The 18,261-nt window shown below is 38.3% G+C and overlaps 1 protein-coding gene across 1 annotated transcript in view; it reads left to right on the forward strand.

Moving 5' to 3' along the window:
• VPS13B (vacuolar protein sorting 13 homolog B) overlaps positions 1-18,261 on the forward strand; it is a 399,744-nt gene that overhangs the window by 159,732 nt on the left and 221,751 nt on the right. Inside the window, exons 19-20 of the mRNA XM_026049995.1 lie at positions 9,228-9,337; positions 16,910-17,054. Coding sequence (XP_025905780.1) covers positions 9,228-9,337; positions 16,910-17,054 — 255 coding nt within the window. The remainder of the gene's footprint in view (positions 1-9,227; positions 9,338-16,909; positions 17,055-18,261) is intronic.

Raw genomic sequence — 18,261 nt, forward strand, 5'->3', positions numbered from 1 at the left:
ATCCAGTTTTCAGTTCTTCCTCTGCTTATATTTTTGCTCCAGAAAAGCAAAACCTAATGTGAGGTCTGGACTGTGAGGTCTGTTAGCTTTCCAGCAGTAGTTTTCTTCTTGCTCAGCCTCTATGGCTGCCTGTGGGAGGGGGTATTTTTTATTGAGCACCCAAGCAAGTTTGTTAAATCTTCTGTGTGTTTGCTGCTGCCTCTGAGCAGCTATAATGTCMAAAGAAAAAGATGAAACCAAAGTCACAGCTGTATATTCCTCAAATTACTTTTGAGAAGGGTAGATGAAGCATTTATTGGTGTAAAGATTTCAGTTTTATAGGCTAAAATGCAAGACCAGTTGGGATCTGTAGTCACGATGCTACAAATGTTCCCCTGCAGAAGCAGGAATTAAATCAGTTCCCTGGATGTGCTGCTGCCCTGTGCCAATTCCCGGAGGAAAAGTGCCATAACAAACTGCGGAATAGCACTTTGGCAGATGATAGCAAGCTGTTCAGAAATACAGAAGCTAAGCTGTGTTCATAAACTTCTGGGCTTTGTTTTTTTATTAAAAGGCTGAAAAGATAATAATTTTATTCAAAATAATAATCTTYTGCCTTTGCTGTTTACCTCATTTATAGAAGTAATAAGCGAAGGATGTATTGGAAATCACTCAGGAGGAGATATTTGGGGGACTTGTTCATTTTAGCTATATCATTAGTTTGAAATATTCCTGAACGATTGTTTCACAATAAAAGAAGRGATTTGGGAAAGTGAAGTATCCAAATATTTTTGGACCGTGAAGGATACAGTTATCTTCTGTATCAAAAGGGGGCTGGTACAAGGTCCTCTCTTCCCTGCCGGGAAGTGGAGGGAACTGAGCAGAGCAGCGCTGATCTTCTGGCTCCTGCCTCACTAAACTGAGTGGCGTGTTGACTGCTGCAACGTTTCCTTCCTATCAGTTTTTCTTGACTGAGGATTAGCCAATGTTGATCTCTGTTTTGATGTGGAGAAAAAATCTAAACTTGCGAAATGAACGTAATTTTCATGATGTTTTCCTGCCAGATCTCTAATTTTACTGAATTTTAATGGAATGTTTCTGAGATGTCCGGATCCAGCCTCTTTGAAGTGCTTAGGGACTTCAGTAATTTCAGTAAAATTGCCTGCGTGGCGCGTTACCTTTCCCAAAAAGCTGGTAACCTCACTGACCGCTGAGGCTGCGCAGCTGCAGGTAGGGTTTTATGGGCAGAGCTCCTCCATAGGCAGCTCCAGGATTGTCCTGTGTCGAAGGTTGACTTCTCCATTGCTCTTGGTCTCTTTGATTGAAGCTCGAGCTGTGCAGCAGGTTATTTTGCAGAATTTGGAGGGTATTTGTTTTTAATCAGACTATACTGCAGGATTGCTAAGGCAGCTGTGACTACAGTGTTTAGCACCCACTCATTGCATCTCTGGAGGCTTCAGTGGCATCTGCAAAGAGAGTCTGTTTAAATAGAATGGCAAGTGCAGCTACTTGTATTACTTACGCCTTATTCCTTGTTTAACAACAATAGCACTGCCCCAAAATCTGAAGATATTGTGGCATTTGGAAAAGAGGTTTTGTGTTTGCAATTTGACCATGGTCCTGAAGTCATGACATTGGAGGAAAAAAAAAAAAAAAAGGAGAAAAAAAAAAAAAAAAGGAAAAAAATCTCTTAACTGGTAAGTGAAGTTCAAGATACGTGTGTGTTTTTATTTCTGTGTTCTCTGCCCTGGGATTTGGAGGATGTATAATATTTTTGATGTGGAGCATAGTGTGACTTAGGGAACATAAATATTGAATGATCAGAATTGTGCAGTAGAAGTTTCCAAGTTTGAGTGTTTGAAGCTGTGAGATAGGTRAGGCTCTCTCTTTTCTCGTCTAGTTCTTCTCTATTACTGAATATTCAGGTAATGTTYTTCTAGACCTATTTTAATATCAGAAGTCCTCTTTTCTGAGTTGTAACAGCCAGTTGAGTCATCATATATGTCAAGCTGATATGATAGTAATACAAATAAAAAAGTATATTCATTTTATAATTGAATTTCATGTGGCGTTTTTATCAGTTACTCCCTCAGGTCAGATACTTCAGGAGTTCCTCAGTCAGCCCTGATATTTGTTATTCTAGCTAGTTTATTACCATTAGTAGATTTGGTCACTGCGTTGATCATCTTGAATATCTCGAGCAGTGCAAGTCCCTGCAAGGCTCCACCTTGTGCCCTAGAGGAAATTAACTGTGTCTTTCTGCTACTATTCCCTCGCTCTTAAAGATATTATTCAATCTTAAATTGTCTATCCATTTAGCTTCCCTTTTTCTGCTTTATAGGTAGCATTGTTTCTTTAGAAACCTTTGATGAAACACCTTACTGAATAGCTCTGCRAAACTGAAGTAGACCGCGTCTACTAAGCCTGCCTTGTCCATGTGCTTGCTGAGTCTGGGTTCCTGCAGTATAACCTTGCTCTACAAAAGCAGTGTTGATCACTGAGCTGAACCACTGTGCCCAAATTAAGTTCAATCAATAACACATTTTTTAAAATTAAAATCGTTTATATGTATTTGTATCTGCACATACGTGTATGTATCGTAGAGTGCAGTATAACCCAGAGGTAGTACAAGACTCCACAAAAATTATCCATGTAAACATTTTATTTTTGGTTGGCTGGAGAAGTTGCCTGTTTTCAGTGGTTCCTCAGGAATCCAGTCCCTGGAATTACTGCATTTTACAAGACTGGAAATCTCTGCAGTCTGAAACATACTCAGAGCCTTTAAAATAGTGTCCGAAAGGTCTCAGCCAGGTAGAACAAACAAAAATTTAAAATGTTGACTCGTGGTCTCATCAGAGCCAAACATTTTTTTTTTTCATGGAACATGCAACCTCTTGATCCGCACTGTGCTGAGCAACTGCAGGCTGCGCTGAGCTATACAGGAAATTAAATGGAACAGAATTGACTTTAAAACAGGTATTCAGGTTCTTTTGTGATAAAGATAAATAAGCTAAAATTTTGCTAACACTTTGAAAACCTAGTCAGGTATGTTTAAGTTAATGAGATCTAAGTAATCTTRGTCATACCCATGCATTTGTGGTGTTACTGAATATGTGGAAGATCATGGTATCAGCAGAGCTGATTGTATCAATGAAGTTTCAGAATAAACGCAATCTAGGGGTTTACAGTCAGCTTTATAAGCAAATTTATAAGCAGATTTATAGCATCGAGGGTCAGATAGCTTTCTAGGGGAGCTTAGGGGAAAAAAAAAGAAACAACAAAGGGAACTGACTTCACTAGATCCTTTTATAGACTGAAGTGGTTATTTCTGAGGACTGCTGGGTGTCCAAACACTTCCATAACACTGCCCCAGTAAGAGCCTCTGCTTGGGGTCTTCAGCCCAGGCCACCCCACACTTCTGAGTGGGATTGAACTCTGTGCAACTTGGCTCTGTTTTTTCCCTGTTATTTTAAGTAATAAAACAAGTGTTCTAAAAACTTGGTATTTTCTAAACTGCATCTGTCATTTGATTCGCATACACACACAATATGTTTTGATGCYGCCATAATTATCATTGCTTTCTATCTGCACAGTCCTATCAGTCAGTTGACCACAGCCTTTTATGCACCTCATATTAACAAAATAGTAAATGTGATAATTATGTAGTAATGTAGTTCTCTACAGATTGACATGAGAAAATGATGCTTCTCTGAGCTGATCTCACACTAAAAGCTAAAATTTAAGGGAAGGGAGTATGGAGGTCAGGCTAGGAACATAGAGACAACTCAGTAATCATCAAAAAATGGTTGATATTTCCGTATGCTACAACTGCCTACACATGTCTCATTTTTCCTGATTGTTATTGCCTGTTAAACTGCTTCTCTGAATGCACATTACCATATTCTCTTAAGGAAGTTAAAGACTTGCTCAAATGAATTAGGAAAAACAAAGCAACCTTTCAGGGTAGTTTTTTTATTTTTTCAAAAACACGAAGCAGTCATATTAACTATGAGTATTTAATAGCCGTTTCTGGTGAGAAATTGCATCTTAACATGTTAGAAATATTTTTCCTCAGTAAGGAAGACAAAATGCTCAGTGGGCTCTGTTGGATACTTTACAACAGCTCCTATGAAATGACCGCAGGCTGTTCCCACACCTTGGCTTGAGGTTCTTCTTCCCTTAAGATTGCTTGGCAGGGATGTGGCTTCTGGTTCTTAGAGAAGTGACCCATGACTTAAAGTTCTCTGTGTTAACCAGTGCATGGGTTGGTATTTTGCCTTCTTGTATTGCATTCCCTCTCAGCTTTTTTTTGTGCATATTTGGATAGATATATAAATACATATCTTTATTTTCTTTAACTCTTAAAACGGCTTGTCAGAGCATGCAGTTTAAGTCAGACCAATGTGATTTATTCTCATTTTTAGCATTCACTATTATTTAGTTACACAAGATACTTAGCTACAGCTACCTTAACATCTGAATTCTGTCCTGGGTCTCCTCCGACTTGTTGGGTGATTTAATACTGTCAMTTCTGTGCCTCACTTTCTTTATTTTTAAAATAAAAAATAATGATGCCAACTGCCTTTGTTTAAGTGGTTTGTGTTTTTCAGCTATAAACCGCAGTAGGAGAGTTACAAGGTCATYGTAGCAGTATTAAGTACATTCTCATTAAATATTTCCTAAGATCAAAAGCTGCTATTTAAAAAGAAAAGTAGTATTAAAATATTATGGTGTGTATATTTTTGAGCAAAGTGCAGCTGTTTTATGAAGGAATTGTGTTTAATATTGCAGACCAAAACTCGATGGGCAGATGTTTGCCCAGTACTTTTGTTTTAATAAAATATTTTAATATTGGTCTCAACAACTGTCCTAATTGATCTGAAGCTTTGGAGCATCGTATGAATGTGAAAATGTGTGAAAGTACAATAGACATGGAGAACTTTCGCTGAGATAAAGTTGTCAGAATGTTTACATAAAAGGCCATCTGCAATCATTCAAGTCAACCTTGAATAGGGAGACACTCAGACTTATATTTCAGTAGTTGGACAAAATTTATTAACTTAGTGTAGCTGGCGTAGCGTAAAAATAACTTCACAGTCCCTGGTGTGGAGTGATGCATCTGAGCTCCTTGTCTGGCCGGGCGGTTCAAGATGAAATACAGGACACTTTCCCCTTGGATAAGTTGTTTTGCAAGACAGTCGCCTGGGCTTGCTGGACATCCYGAAAAGGGACAAGATGGTTGTGTGTTTGATTTTCATACTGGCAGCAAGCAGGAGGGCACGGAGCTCTCCCTCTCCCTTAGTGGTCTCAGACTAAAATTAAGCAGTTAGACGCTTCCACGTTCAGTGATTTCCAGCACAGCTGCTGCAGGTCAGTCTRGCAGGGAGAGCTAAGTACCTGTGCACGGAGCTCTTCAGTTGTGCCCTGTGTCACAGGGCTGCATTTTTGCAGTGTGCTGTGCTCGAACTGGCCTTAAAACCTGTATTTTAGTGAGAACATTATTTCTTCTTTCTCCTGCCCTTTAAAATTACAGGATTCTAGATTCATGGTGCTAACTTGACCTGTATCAGCACCTGCTTATCATTCACACGGTCTGCTACGTTTGGAGTCAGGAGGTCAATGCTGTGGTGCAGTTTGTATAGCAAGTGGTATTATGTTTTCTTTAGTTACTTAGTTACTAAAAGTAAGCAAAACTTGTCAGAATTAATTTCTGTGGAGGTCATTCCGTTTGTTCGTATTTGTGATCCCTTCCTCCTCAAGAGAATCTGTGTTAGCTCTAACTCAAAAGTTTGTTTTGTAGAGGAATGTCTAAAATGTTTTCCTGCAAGATTTTAGTGATGTGGCTGTAGAGACGGGCCTGGATGCACTCGGAGCCGCGTTGAGAGGTGCCAGGGTGCTCCTTGCTGGCTGCAGAGAGAAAAATTCACCTTCTGCTCATGGATATGGAGGCTGCTTGTCTGCCTCCAGTGCCCCCCAGCACGTCGTGCTGTGGGGTTTCAGGAACTGGAGCCCTGATTGCACTGTCACTGTTGACCTAGATGTTTTTGCCTGAAACAGTGCAACTGGTACCAAAGTTTGCTCTCCTGTGAATAGGTGGTCCTTAGGCCTCTTTTCTCTGAACACTTGCACCTCCCTTTCCTTCCCAAGGCCGCAGTTCAGTGGTCTCCCTCCTCCCTCACCATCCTGCCCATCTGCCTTCCCTGTTTGCCGGCTGTCCCACCCTTACTAACTTGGCACCCTGATGAAGGGGATGTCAGCGGCTGAGCCGCAGCTCCTGGCCCTGCTCCTGCCCAGCCTCTCGGGATACGTGTCCTTGTCCCGGCACGGAAGGGGAAGTGCCCTTGTCCCAAGGGGCTTCGGAGAGCTCCAGCACCGTCCCTGCAGCTGGTGGGACAGGAGCCACCCGGCCAGGTGGCCACGGCTTGGAGGGAGTCTTCTAATGCCGAAGGATCACCAGGCTTGGGTTTGATCCCCGTTTCTCAGACCTTAGCTAAGAAGATGTAGCCGATACTCTGGCAAGAATGCAGATGTGGAAACGAAACCTCGTTTGCTATGGGAGCTACGGGAGGGGCTTTTGCTGAAATATAAAGTTAATTAAGAGAGGAAAAGGGGAGGGGAGAAAGGAAAGTTCACCACAGTCCTAATGAAACCCAGGAAATCTGAATGAGGTGTCTTGACAGAGACAAATGGCAATTAGTTTTTGTTCTACTTAAACATACGAGTGCTGCCAACTTACAGTTTGGTTCTCATACTGCTGTGATCTTCTTTGAAACCCAAGGGAATTCTTGCTTCTTAGCATGAAAACTGGAGCCCTCAAGGAGAGGGGCCCAATACTGAGAGTATCTTCTTGTGACTGTTTGCTTGTTTGCTCTGAAGACAGAACTTGCACAGAGAACTTGATATAGGTAGTTACATTTTTCTGTGAATTGTATGTCTGCAGATTGCTTGGCAGGAGGCCGGAATTACCTGGCAGCCAGACTCAAAGGCCAACAGCCTAATTCCTGCTCTCACTTCTTGCACCGCTGGCGGGGGTTGTTTTTGCAGACTTAACTTATCAATGACACCAAACAACTGGAAACCATTTTTCTCTCCTCTGCTTACTTGAGAATTTTACAGAGTCCTGGTGGTGACTGCAAAAGAAAGTTCAGTTCAAAGCACAATGACTATTTTGAGCATCTTAATTTTAACTTTTTTTTTTTTCAGTAAGCGAGAAACTAAATTGAGTAACTAGCTGCATGTGCTACAGTAACTTTTTTTTTTTCTTTTTCAAGACTCTGTTGCAAATGTGGGATTTCTTGTTGATTGTGCCTGCAGGCTGACTTTATTCCTCACTCTTTGGGAGGTCTCCCTGACTCCCACTTGTCATATCACACATACATTAAACCTTTCATTAAGCATCGCTGACAACAGGCAGGATCTCTTAAAGATGCAGGATTCCCTTATTTGGCAGCCAAGCATTTTATAAAAGCTGACGATCCCAACACATGCGATATCAATCTCCTGTTACCTTCTGCTTCCATTTKCTGGACTCCTCCAGATCCTGCTGCACGACGCTCTTCCACGCTGGGGTGCATCGCGGTTTCACTCTATGCTTGACATCAGCTTTGCCTTAAATTGCAGGTTCATTTTTAAAGTTTAGTGCTGACATTTAAAGCCATCAGATGACAAGGACCCGTCTCGGCATTGGGGTCCCTCGCAGTGGGTGTTCCAGCCTGACACCAGGCCTGATTTATCTGCGTGTCCTTCTCGCTTGCCATCGCCCCGTCACGTCCTTCAGGCTTCCCTCCTCTCCTCTTTGGGGCTGCTTCTGTCATTTGAATTCAAGTGCTTTTCTTTTATATTCAATGAATTCATAACCTTTTGTGTTAGCTTTCACATTTTTTTTATGATGTATTGTATGTTTTGAGGCCTGTATTGTATGTTTTGGAGGATGCATTGTGTGTTTTGAGGCACTGCTTTTTGGAAAGTGTTGAATAGTGTGACAAGCACTCTGACTTTATTTAAATTCGTTATTAAATTCAGGCTGCTGCCTGCTTATTTACATACTATAAAGTAAATATCATAGTGCAGATTGCTTTGGGAACTAACTCTGGATTCTTTGAATTATAAAAGTACTGTAATTCTCTAGAACTTTGTGCAAGACCTTCCCCTAAGCAGAATTTCTTCTTTTGAATTCATTTCATTGCAAAATAAGAAGTTTTAAATGAGAAGACAACTGCCTATTACTGTTTCCATCTGCAGTGTAATTCCCAACTTTATATTGCATTCATCCTTTTACTTTTCAATTCTGAAGTTTTGTAATAGAAGTACTGTAGAATAGATACTTTATCCAGAGTATCAAAACAAAAATCTCACTGCATTAATTTTTGCTCAGATTTTAATGCAAATTTAAAGGGAAGTCCCTCCTAAATTAGATATTAGTGTATTGACTTTAGGTACGTAAAGATTCCTAGACCATAAGAACAATATATTTCCTATTGGCTACTCATAGTTCTTACAAAGCTGACAAGATGCTGACAACTGTGTTTTCTGTCGGAAATCCTGCATAGGATTTTCTCCATAATCTTGTAGTCCTAAAACTTCAAAAGTAAGAGATTTAAAGAAGGAAGAGATATTATGAAGTTTGCATAAAATGTTAAGAGCTCTCAGCTCTGAGGCTGCCAACCCTAGCGAAATTCAAAGAAAATGCACCCTATTTTACCCAATCTGGGGTAAATCTTGATCTACCAGGAGCCATCATCCCATTCACCTGGAAAACAGTTTGTTTTGGGTAGAACACAAACCTAAAGAGAAGTAGGAGTCAAGCAATATGTTTTACTCTTTGTCAAGGGTCATCTGACTCAATTATTGTGTAATATTATCATTGGCTGAAAATCTAGGGAAAGGTGTGATGTGTATTTGGTTACATGCACAATTTTTGTGAAAACAGACATTTTTCTTGGCAAAAAAAAAATGTAACAAGCAAAATTAAGTTGTATGCATTCTGTACATTATTTATTTTGTTTCAATAATATTGGCAGTGCCGCCAGGTTTCTCACTTTCATGAAGTTATTGAAGTTTATGTGGAAATTATTACTCCTGCTAGGAATTTTATATAAATAAATAACTGTGTAAGTGCAATGCAAAAAGAAAAAAAAAATCCAGCCTGACTTGCACCAAATAAAAAGATGTATATGCAGCAACAATGAATATTCATGGAGTTACTGCACAAGATGGTTTACACTTTCCTTTCTTTTTATGGTACATAGGTGCAGTCCTTCTGTGCCGCATACAAGGAGTGGCCATTAACGTGGATCCCGTCGTGTACACTTGGCTCATCTACCAGCCCCAGAAACGGGCTGGAAGGCACATCCCACAGGTGGGTGCTCCCAGAGGGAATGCTCTGTGCAAAACTGTCTCTTAGGTTTATGCCCCTAAGATACTGTTATCCCACACATCCAGTCTTTGATGTGTTTGCTTCCATGTGTCCGTTTTATCTCATAACAATGTTATGAGAGCAGTAAGCAAAATTGAGTTAGTAATTTATCTGGGACTACAACTGCATTACAGGGCAAAGCCAAAGCTGTATGTCCTTCTCATACCTGCTGTCTTTTCATACCTTCCCTTCCTCCGATTTATGTGTCTTTGAATATTATATATTCTGTGATTCTCACACATATAATGCCAGTTTGGCAGTGCTACAACATTTTATATGTATCKTTACTGAAAGAAACACTTCTATATAATGTACCTGTGATGGCATAGTTTAGTGTACAAGCATGAAAAGTGTCATAACCTAAATAACTTAGCAGAAATGGGATAGCACAGAAGTAAAGAAGTAGCAGCAAAGAGGATTAATTGCCCAGTGAGCACTACCCCTTTTCTATGACTATTGCTAGTTCCTTGCTAGTATCCTATGCCTTCTAATACCTTGTTTTTTTGGAAGGGTGTAGCTGTACAATTAGAATGATAGTTGAGGCCATTACTCATTTKGGGCAGATTTTACTTTTTTACAATYTCTTCCGTCCCTTTCCCGAGTTGGTCATTTGGTACAGTTAGTTTATAAATTCTTTAATGTTGCTTATGTAATGTACAATACAGTGAGCCATTCATCTGGATTGATTCTTTGATGGCATCTAGAAAATATGATTAGTAATACAAGCAAATTTTTAAAATCTTAAACATCGGAAGGAGAAAGAAACTTTTTAAATAAAGAGACAAGTTTGGGCCAATAATCAATGAAWATAAATAGGTCATTAATATACTCAGGCTAGAATGAGATATTTTTAAGTTCTATATCATAAGGCTATCGTTCATTTTTTTGCTCCTTCTAGTCTTGTTAGGAAGCAAATTTCTAACTGTGCTGACATGGAATTTTTTATCTTTAGGAATTACATTATGTAGCATAACTGTTGGAGGGAGAAGGGGCTTAATTTTTGTCTTGAGAAAAGTTAGAATAGAAAATGCATTTAATAGCCTTCTACGTAAGTTATGTTTCTCTAGGGTGTGCAAGTTACATCCATCATTTTTACTCACATTTACTTGAAAATAACATGAACAAATGAAGACAAATTTGGAAACAAGACCAGTCTTTTCTTAAGGCTTCTGCTTAATATTTGAATTGCAGTGGGCTATTTGGAGCCAGATGCTCTCAGTGAGTGGCACTGCAGTGCTTTTCCTTTTGGTTATAAAGTGACCATGCATGCTGAAATGTGGCTGCTGCTACATATTTTAGAAATAATTTATGTGGTTCTTGTTGTGACTATCTGGTCATGCTCGGGGGTAAAGGCAGATGTAAATATAGGATATTTTTCTCTATCCATTCTAAATTTTAACATTCCGCTGTAAATTTTCCACTGCTCTTTGTGAGGAGTGGGAACAGTGAGAACCCTGCAGTCAAAAATGCTGTGGCTGTCAGTGTTTGAATACATCTGCCTACTGCTTTTGAGTTTCCCTGCTAGTGATATATGGTCCCGTTGTCAAGTTTCTTTGCAGAGCTGTAGGCGTTGTGTAAAATTGATGGACGTGTCCATCGTCCTGCTCTAACTGGTGATGCTGAACGTGGCCAGTGTCATCCTAGTGGCTATTCCTGCATTAGTAACATTGAAGAGCAGCGCATCTTGAATGTGAAATGTAACTCAGCCAAAATGAAAGAGCAAACTCATGTATACCCCCCCAAAACTCTTACGTGCTTTTGATGTGCTTGTTCTCATGTGTTCTTTCCAGCTTTTTATTTTTCCTTTTAATTTTACATAAGTGATTTTGGCAATATTAATAAAGAAAAGTGTATTTTCTGAAAGCTTCTTTTAGGAAGGTCTGTTGTCGAGCTGTGATGTAGAATGTGCAGCTTGTTCATTTAAAAGTTGGTATGGCAAAGAAGAGGTTCCTTAGGATTGTATTAGTCAGGAATGGAATTAAAATGTCCCTTGGAACAGAGCTTGAAGTGATCTCTTAGTTTTCTTGTATGAAAGCAGTAAAATACATTTTTTTAATACAGTAACTTGTACGAGATCTTGGTCCATAATAAATGTTGTGTATAGATAATAAGTGCAGTAATAAGGAGCCCAGGGGTTTGCTGGCTTGAAATCAGTGCATACTCCCATAGGCCCCAAAATATTTCAGAGGGCTCCTCTCTGTCTCCCTCCTGCTCCTTTTCAGTTCTAGGCTGAAGTGACCACAGGAAGTTGGGTTCAGTCAGATTGCATAGCATTCATATGTGTTTTTCAAAACTTTTAAATTTTTAAACTTTTAAATTATTTTCATTATCTAACAGCATTGAAAAACGTATGAACACAGAGAGAATGCAATCATTTAGTATGAGAAAAAGGAAAAAAAAATAATTGGTAGCAGAGACAGGATGATGCAAGAAAAAGACATTTGTTATCATGAGAGTATTTCCAGCTCATCATCAGCTGATGATCTTTCCAGATCCTCAGTGTATTATATACTGCTATGTCAGGAAAAGACAAAGGAAAATAATTCATCTGAGTTTAAATTCTTGTGTATTCTACACAATTGGCAGGTCACTTGGCCATTTTGGTGGCAAGTTTGCCCCTTCATAGCTGAAAGKTTTGGAGCAGAGCATTGGAGCATTTACTACATAAGTGATAGTAGCTTCAAGTTAAAAACTGATCTTTAAAATGCTCTAATTTTGACTCTTGGCATGAGATCCCTTAGAAATGTGGTTTAATTCGCACGTTCTGAACATCASGCCTCTTAGGATACACATGCCCTAGTGTAAGTTTAAAAAAGAAACAACCAGAACTTGCTACTTTTGTAAAGGGCTTAAAAAGAGTAACTCTCTGTTGTAGGATCTGCACTGGAATCTGGTAATGCTCATGGTTAATGGGTTCATTGTCAGTTTAAAGAAAAAGACTTTTCCTGGTTTGCTCTCCTTTCAATCCAAACTTACAGAATAGGGAAAAGACAGCCTGGAAAATTTGCTCGATGGTGAATTTTATGTACTGATGGCTGGTGTACTAAAATACTTCATGACKCTGAAGAAATGGAAAGACTAAGGCTTAAGGATGTCAGTGTTTCTTAAGGTTATTATTATATTTGACACATTGGGGTAAACTTTGAAAAAAAAAGTCGTGATCTTTTGCCTGCATGATTCTCATCAARTTTCATCAGAAAAGGCCACCACTGGCTTTGAAAATATACCCCATCGTGGGTTTTCTGTGCTTTTCAGCCCTACGTTTTGAGGAGCAATGCATCCAGAATAAGGCAGACAAAAACAGAATTACTGTGCTTTGTATGCAGTCCTTGTGACTGCTCAGAAGGAAAGTTAGCATGTACCACAACACACTGCACTCCAGCCATCTGTTCCCCATAAAAAAGACATATTTTACATTATTTGGGTATTAAAAATCATCACATTTTTTGTTTCCGTGAATTTGTGATACTTTTCTGAAATATGCTGAAATAATGCTTTTGTTACCACCATTTTTTGTTTAGTAACTGATAGGGGAAGAAATCTGCTTCTCCATGAAGTAGGAGAAGAAAATTCAAAGGATATCTTCTGTTTGATCACTGATGAATCAGTGCTAGATTTTAAACAAAATTTAAACTGACAGATTGAACACAATTTAGATTGAACGCAAGGAGGTTTAAACTGTATATATAGAGAGAATTCCTGTCCATATGATTTTTACTGCAAGTGAATTTACTGCCTTCTCATCAAAAAGCAAAAAAAAAAAAAAAAAAAAAAAAAAAAAAAAAAAAAAAAAANTTTTTTTGGAGAAAAGGTCAAATGAGGCTTTCTACATTTTTGTGAACCAGCATTATTTTTGTCAAATATTTACTCTTTTATTAAAACCCTCATTTAGCATTCCATAGATAATTATTTAAAGAAGTTGATTTCTTTGGCAAGAAATCGCATGTGGCATATGTTGATGTGAGGGAATCAGGTACATGATACTGCTTCCAGTGAAAATAGAAATGTATGCATGTAATCATGTTTTTCTCAAAAGCCCAAGAGTCGAGAGCCTAGCACTAGTTGTCAGTATTTTACTCACATTAATTATTTCACCTTTAGTTTATTATTTCATTGAAGACTAATGCTGACAAAACTGTGTTCTTGCACCTGATGTTTGTGTATTTATATGTGTGTGAATGTGTATTTCTGTCATTTTCTGTGGTTGCTCTGTATGCACATGTGTTATTATCTAATTTGATAAGTATTTCAGTAATGGAATAAACCTAAAAACACAGAGCACTGCTAGTTGTATCTGGGAATGACTGTGGATGAGACATTTTCCATATTCATCAGGTTTTAATATGTAAGGTATATCATATCATATATCGTATGTAATATAGTCTGGATGATTCCAGAATTTCTCCCGTCTTTTCATCAATATCTGCATTGTGGAAAATTATTTCCTTCCACTTATTATAACTTCCTTCCAGTTATTTCCTTCAACTCTTTTCTTTCCCTGTCTTCTTTCTCTCTTTATATATATATATTTTTTTTGATTGTGTATTTGCTGCTTGCAGTTGAGGCAAACGCCTGTGCAGAAATCAGTCCATGTGCAGGCAGCAGCCCTGCTAGAAGGTGGCTGCTTTGGGCTTAGTTTTAAAGATGGCAAAGATGGCTTCAGAACTGAGTTCAACATTTCACAATCTAGTGTGTCGTTTTTTTTTCTCCTGTAGTAATAAGGCTTTATCCTTATTACTTTATCCTTCAAGATTTCCTATCTTGAAATGTTCATTTGCCTTTCCTGCCTTATCAGTGAGGTGACTACCAGGCATCTCTCACTTTGGGTGATGTTTGTTCATGTTTTTGTCACTTRGAACAGTTGTACTTTAACCATTAATGGCAGAGCTGATAGTAACTCATATATTACTGATTATTCCTATATAAGTTGCTTAGTATTTTCCAGTAAAATCCTTTTTGGAGAAACCCTTAGTATTTTCCTTAGTAGGAAATCTTTAGTATTTCCTTAGGAGGAGGAATCCTTAGTATTTTCCAGTAAAATCCTTTTTTGACCGACAGAGAAGCCTCCCTTTCTTTACAGTACTCCTCAGTATAAAATGACCTCTTCCAAAAGTTGCTGTCCTTCCCTAGCTGTTTCATTAAGTGTTCCTTGTTTACCTTCTTTGTAACACTAMCAGTTAATAGCCATAAGGCTCTCAGACCAGTAAGGTGTTTTAAGCTTTAGTGCATATTGCTTATCTGCAGCTTTTTTGATTGTTGTGATAAMTGCTTACGATAACGCTTGACTGCGATGTCTCTTTTCCCATCAGATTCATTTTCTCATACAGCTGTGGTGCTCTTGTCATCTGCTATTTCCCAAGCCACAGTTTCCTCATCAGTTTGTGGCCAGAACCCAGATCTTGATGATCCTTTTCCATCCAGTTCAACATTGATCTTTCATCTTGTGCATTCTTTGAACCAGAAGTCTTTTGCCAAAAACCTGACAAGATTGTACTGGGCGTCATCAACAGCAACAGCAGGCTTGATTTCAGTGAGCAAAGATGAAACAGCTGTTTCATTGTCCAGATCAGCACTCAAGCACTCAATATTTAGTCATAATTTTTTCCAGCTTCGCTTGGCTGTGATAGCCTTGATGTTTTTCTCTATATGACTAATGGTGTAACTTATTATTATATGTTTCTGCTCCATTTCTTCAGTGATTCTGAAGTAGATATTGTTTCTTCAGACAATATTTTCTATCTTAACATCTTTTTTACTGTCCTGTATTACCTCTTAACTTGACWGAAACTCTTCCTTCAGTTTGGCAAGTCATATTCTTGTCGTGTCRCATCTAAAAATGCCATCTCATGGGTCAGCAGTTGCTCTGGGGGTAAAACTGCAGATGGCTTTGCTGTATGAAAAGTTGTATCAGATAAACTGCTAGATTTTGAAAACAAGTGGCATAATGACCAAAATTTTAAAACCTTTACTTCAGTCTCTCTGTACACACCTAGGGAGGTAGTTTTATGCCATCAAACTTGTCTTTTTAAAGCTGCTGGGATTTATCTATTATTGCTAGAGGACAGCAGAGGGACATGTTACTCTCTTGCAAAATATCTTTTTAGGACTTCTGGAGWCAAAGCTGATGACTGTGCATTCAAAGAGGAGAAATTAGAGTTTTATCTGTTATTGGCCTGTTATATCTGTTATATTTCGCCTTTATTTTGTATATTGTTGTATATACAAGTGAATTGATTTCACTGAAAGAGGATTAAATAGATGAGCATCCTTCGTAGTTAAATTTATTTTTGTAGTGGAAGATGGTGAAGCCTTTTGGAAGTCATCCTTTGTGAAATATATGTTGTTTGTTTGGGGGCTTGGGGTGTGTGCACTGTTTGCTTCAGTAATCTGCTTTCCATTGGAGAGCATCAGCGAGCTCATTGCCTGCCTCGCACAAATTCGTTTCCCACAGAGATTCCGAACGCAATGTGTGAGGTTTCTCATTACCCAGCTATATGGATTACATTTTCACTCCAATAGGAACAAAATTCAATCACACAAAAATGTGTTCATATATGTCACCCTAATGTCTGATCTTCAGAAGAAATTTTGTCATCCTTAAAAGATAACCCTGTGCAAAATCAGCACTAGAAATGCTGTCTGTTAGAAGGCTAGAACTGCTGTCAGCTGACATACATCTGCAGTTCCATGTCAGCTAATGCTGCAGCAAAAAGTCACCAGCAGCTCTGCAGCAGGCTATTTTTTTTTCCTAAAGATTCTGTCTTTTCTAACTTGTGTTAATAAGAAAGTAACAATAAAACCAATAGATTTTTGGACATGCACAGCTGAATGCTTTTTGCTTAATGGGAATTAACGCTTTCCTCTGTTTTCTAGTTTTTAAAACAAGGATGCAGTCCTTTGGGCTAGTTTTTAATGCTTTTACATTGGTTGAATGGTGTCGTGGTTTAAATAGTTTGAGTGCTTCAGAGATGCTTAGGAGAAAAATATAATATAAAGTTAGAAATGGTCACAATCTGGCTACGCATTTCTTTTTCTCTCAAAAATGAAACACAAATATAGCAATGCATGAAAAACACTTTTTTTTTCTAAGCTGAATTAAGATTAATAAATTTCTCTGTAAAACCCTGGATTCTTCGTATCTGTCTGATGTTCCTTATTTTCCACTAGGCATCTAGATCCTCCAGATWTATTCATATGCATTTTGTTTGTTTAACAAACATGGTGTTTTCAGTTGATAAATTCCATTTCCCTTTTTTTTTTTTGTAATTTCCTTCAGACTATCAGAAGCCAAAATAAAAAAAAMCTGTAAGCTCAAATCTCAATATCGTGTTGCAGCTGTTTAGCAAAGAAGCTGTAAAAAGTTATTTTTGTAATGTACATGCTCTAATCACAGTCTCAAATTATCTCTAGAAATTCTGACAGAAGCACATGCTGCTCACAGTGTTGTAATAATTCCTTCATGTGTAGGTTTGCTTTGGTTTTCAGTTTGTCACGAGGCACTTCTTTCTCCCGCAGTCCGTAGGAGCTGTTCCTCTTGGCGTGTCAGTACCTCGAAAAAAAGAGGATGAAGCATCAGTTGGAAGTGCCCCCTTGGCAAGGCAGCCGTCGAATCAAGCCTCTGAGTACGCCAGCAGCCCTGTCAAAACAAAGACCGTAACAGGTAGGGCCACTTTTTCATTGAATCTGGCCATTCTGCCTCTCTCAATAACATGCAACACTAGCACTTTCTGATGTAAGCAAATATTTTCTTGGAAAAATACAATTTCTTTCATTAGAAATCATCAGGTTTTTAATTTGAAAAYGTGGAATGTTTAATTTTCATCTCAGATTTGTTTTTTGTTACTACTTGGAGTCTAGATTATTTCAGATAACGTGTTTTGCAAGACTAGATGAGAGAGACGTGTTTTCAATAGAATATCAGCAATTTGTCTTGATGTATTATATTTTAGTCCAGAATTTTGTCAGACTTYAGGCACTGAGTAATCCCCTTCATCTCAGTCAGGCTCTTCACACTGCTGAAATTCTGGCACGTATGCAAGGCATTCAGAGCTAAGATTCGTGCATAAACATTCACGGGGTTCAAAATCACTTTCTCATAGAATTTTGTTGTTGTTGCCATTTTCTTTTCTGGAGTTTAAACAATTTGTAAATTTAGGAATATTCTCTGGCCACTTCTGAGTGCTAAAGCTAAATTTTGTTATTCCTAATCAAGATGATGTGGCATCCTGGGATTTCTCTAGGAATTTAATCAGAGAGTACTGCCTGCAAGTAGTATAGTAGGATATCTTCCAGCAGAAGTGACTATCCAGCTGAGACTCTTAGTAATCCTTCTGAAATACACTGAACAWATTCTCTTTTCCTTTGCATTGATGTTTATTTCCAGATAGTCGTGAAGTATTTCAAGATGTTGTCTGCTGAAACGGGGATTAGAATCTCATCCACTTCTGGTAGAGTGTAATTGCTATTTTGAGATAGGAAGGGTTAAGGACAGATAATCTTTTACCTGAATATTATGTGTGATCCAATGTTATAATTCTTAATAAAATAAGAGAAAGAATAAGAGAAAGAAGTCTTTGAAATTAGTCTGTTTCATTTAAGAATATCCTTTATTTTATGTGGAAATGTTATGAAATAACTATGTTCTTTTGTTATTAATTAGACTTAGCATTTATAGTTCTGACCTGCCAGTATCATAAACAGTATATTTTGCTTGCAGATATTTGCGTCTTTTTCTGGCTAAGTATACCCATCCCTATCAACAAATCACAAAGCTATAAGTCATTGCAGAAACTTGCATGATTTTCAATGTTTTACTGTAAAATAGGGTTGAAAGTGTATAAATGTAAGGGAAGGAGAAGAGGGAGAAA

This window comes from Nothoprocta perdicaria, unplaced genomic scaffold (genome assembly GCF_003342845.1).
Source record: "Nothoprocta perdicaria isolate Ctin4 unplaced genomic scaffold, notPer1 scaffold_64, whole genome shotgun sequence".
Lineage (NCBI taxonomy): Eukaryota > Metazoa > Chordata > Aves > Tinamiformes > Tinamidae > Nothoprocta > Nothoprocta perdicaria.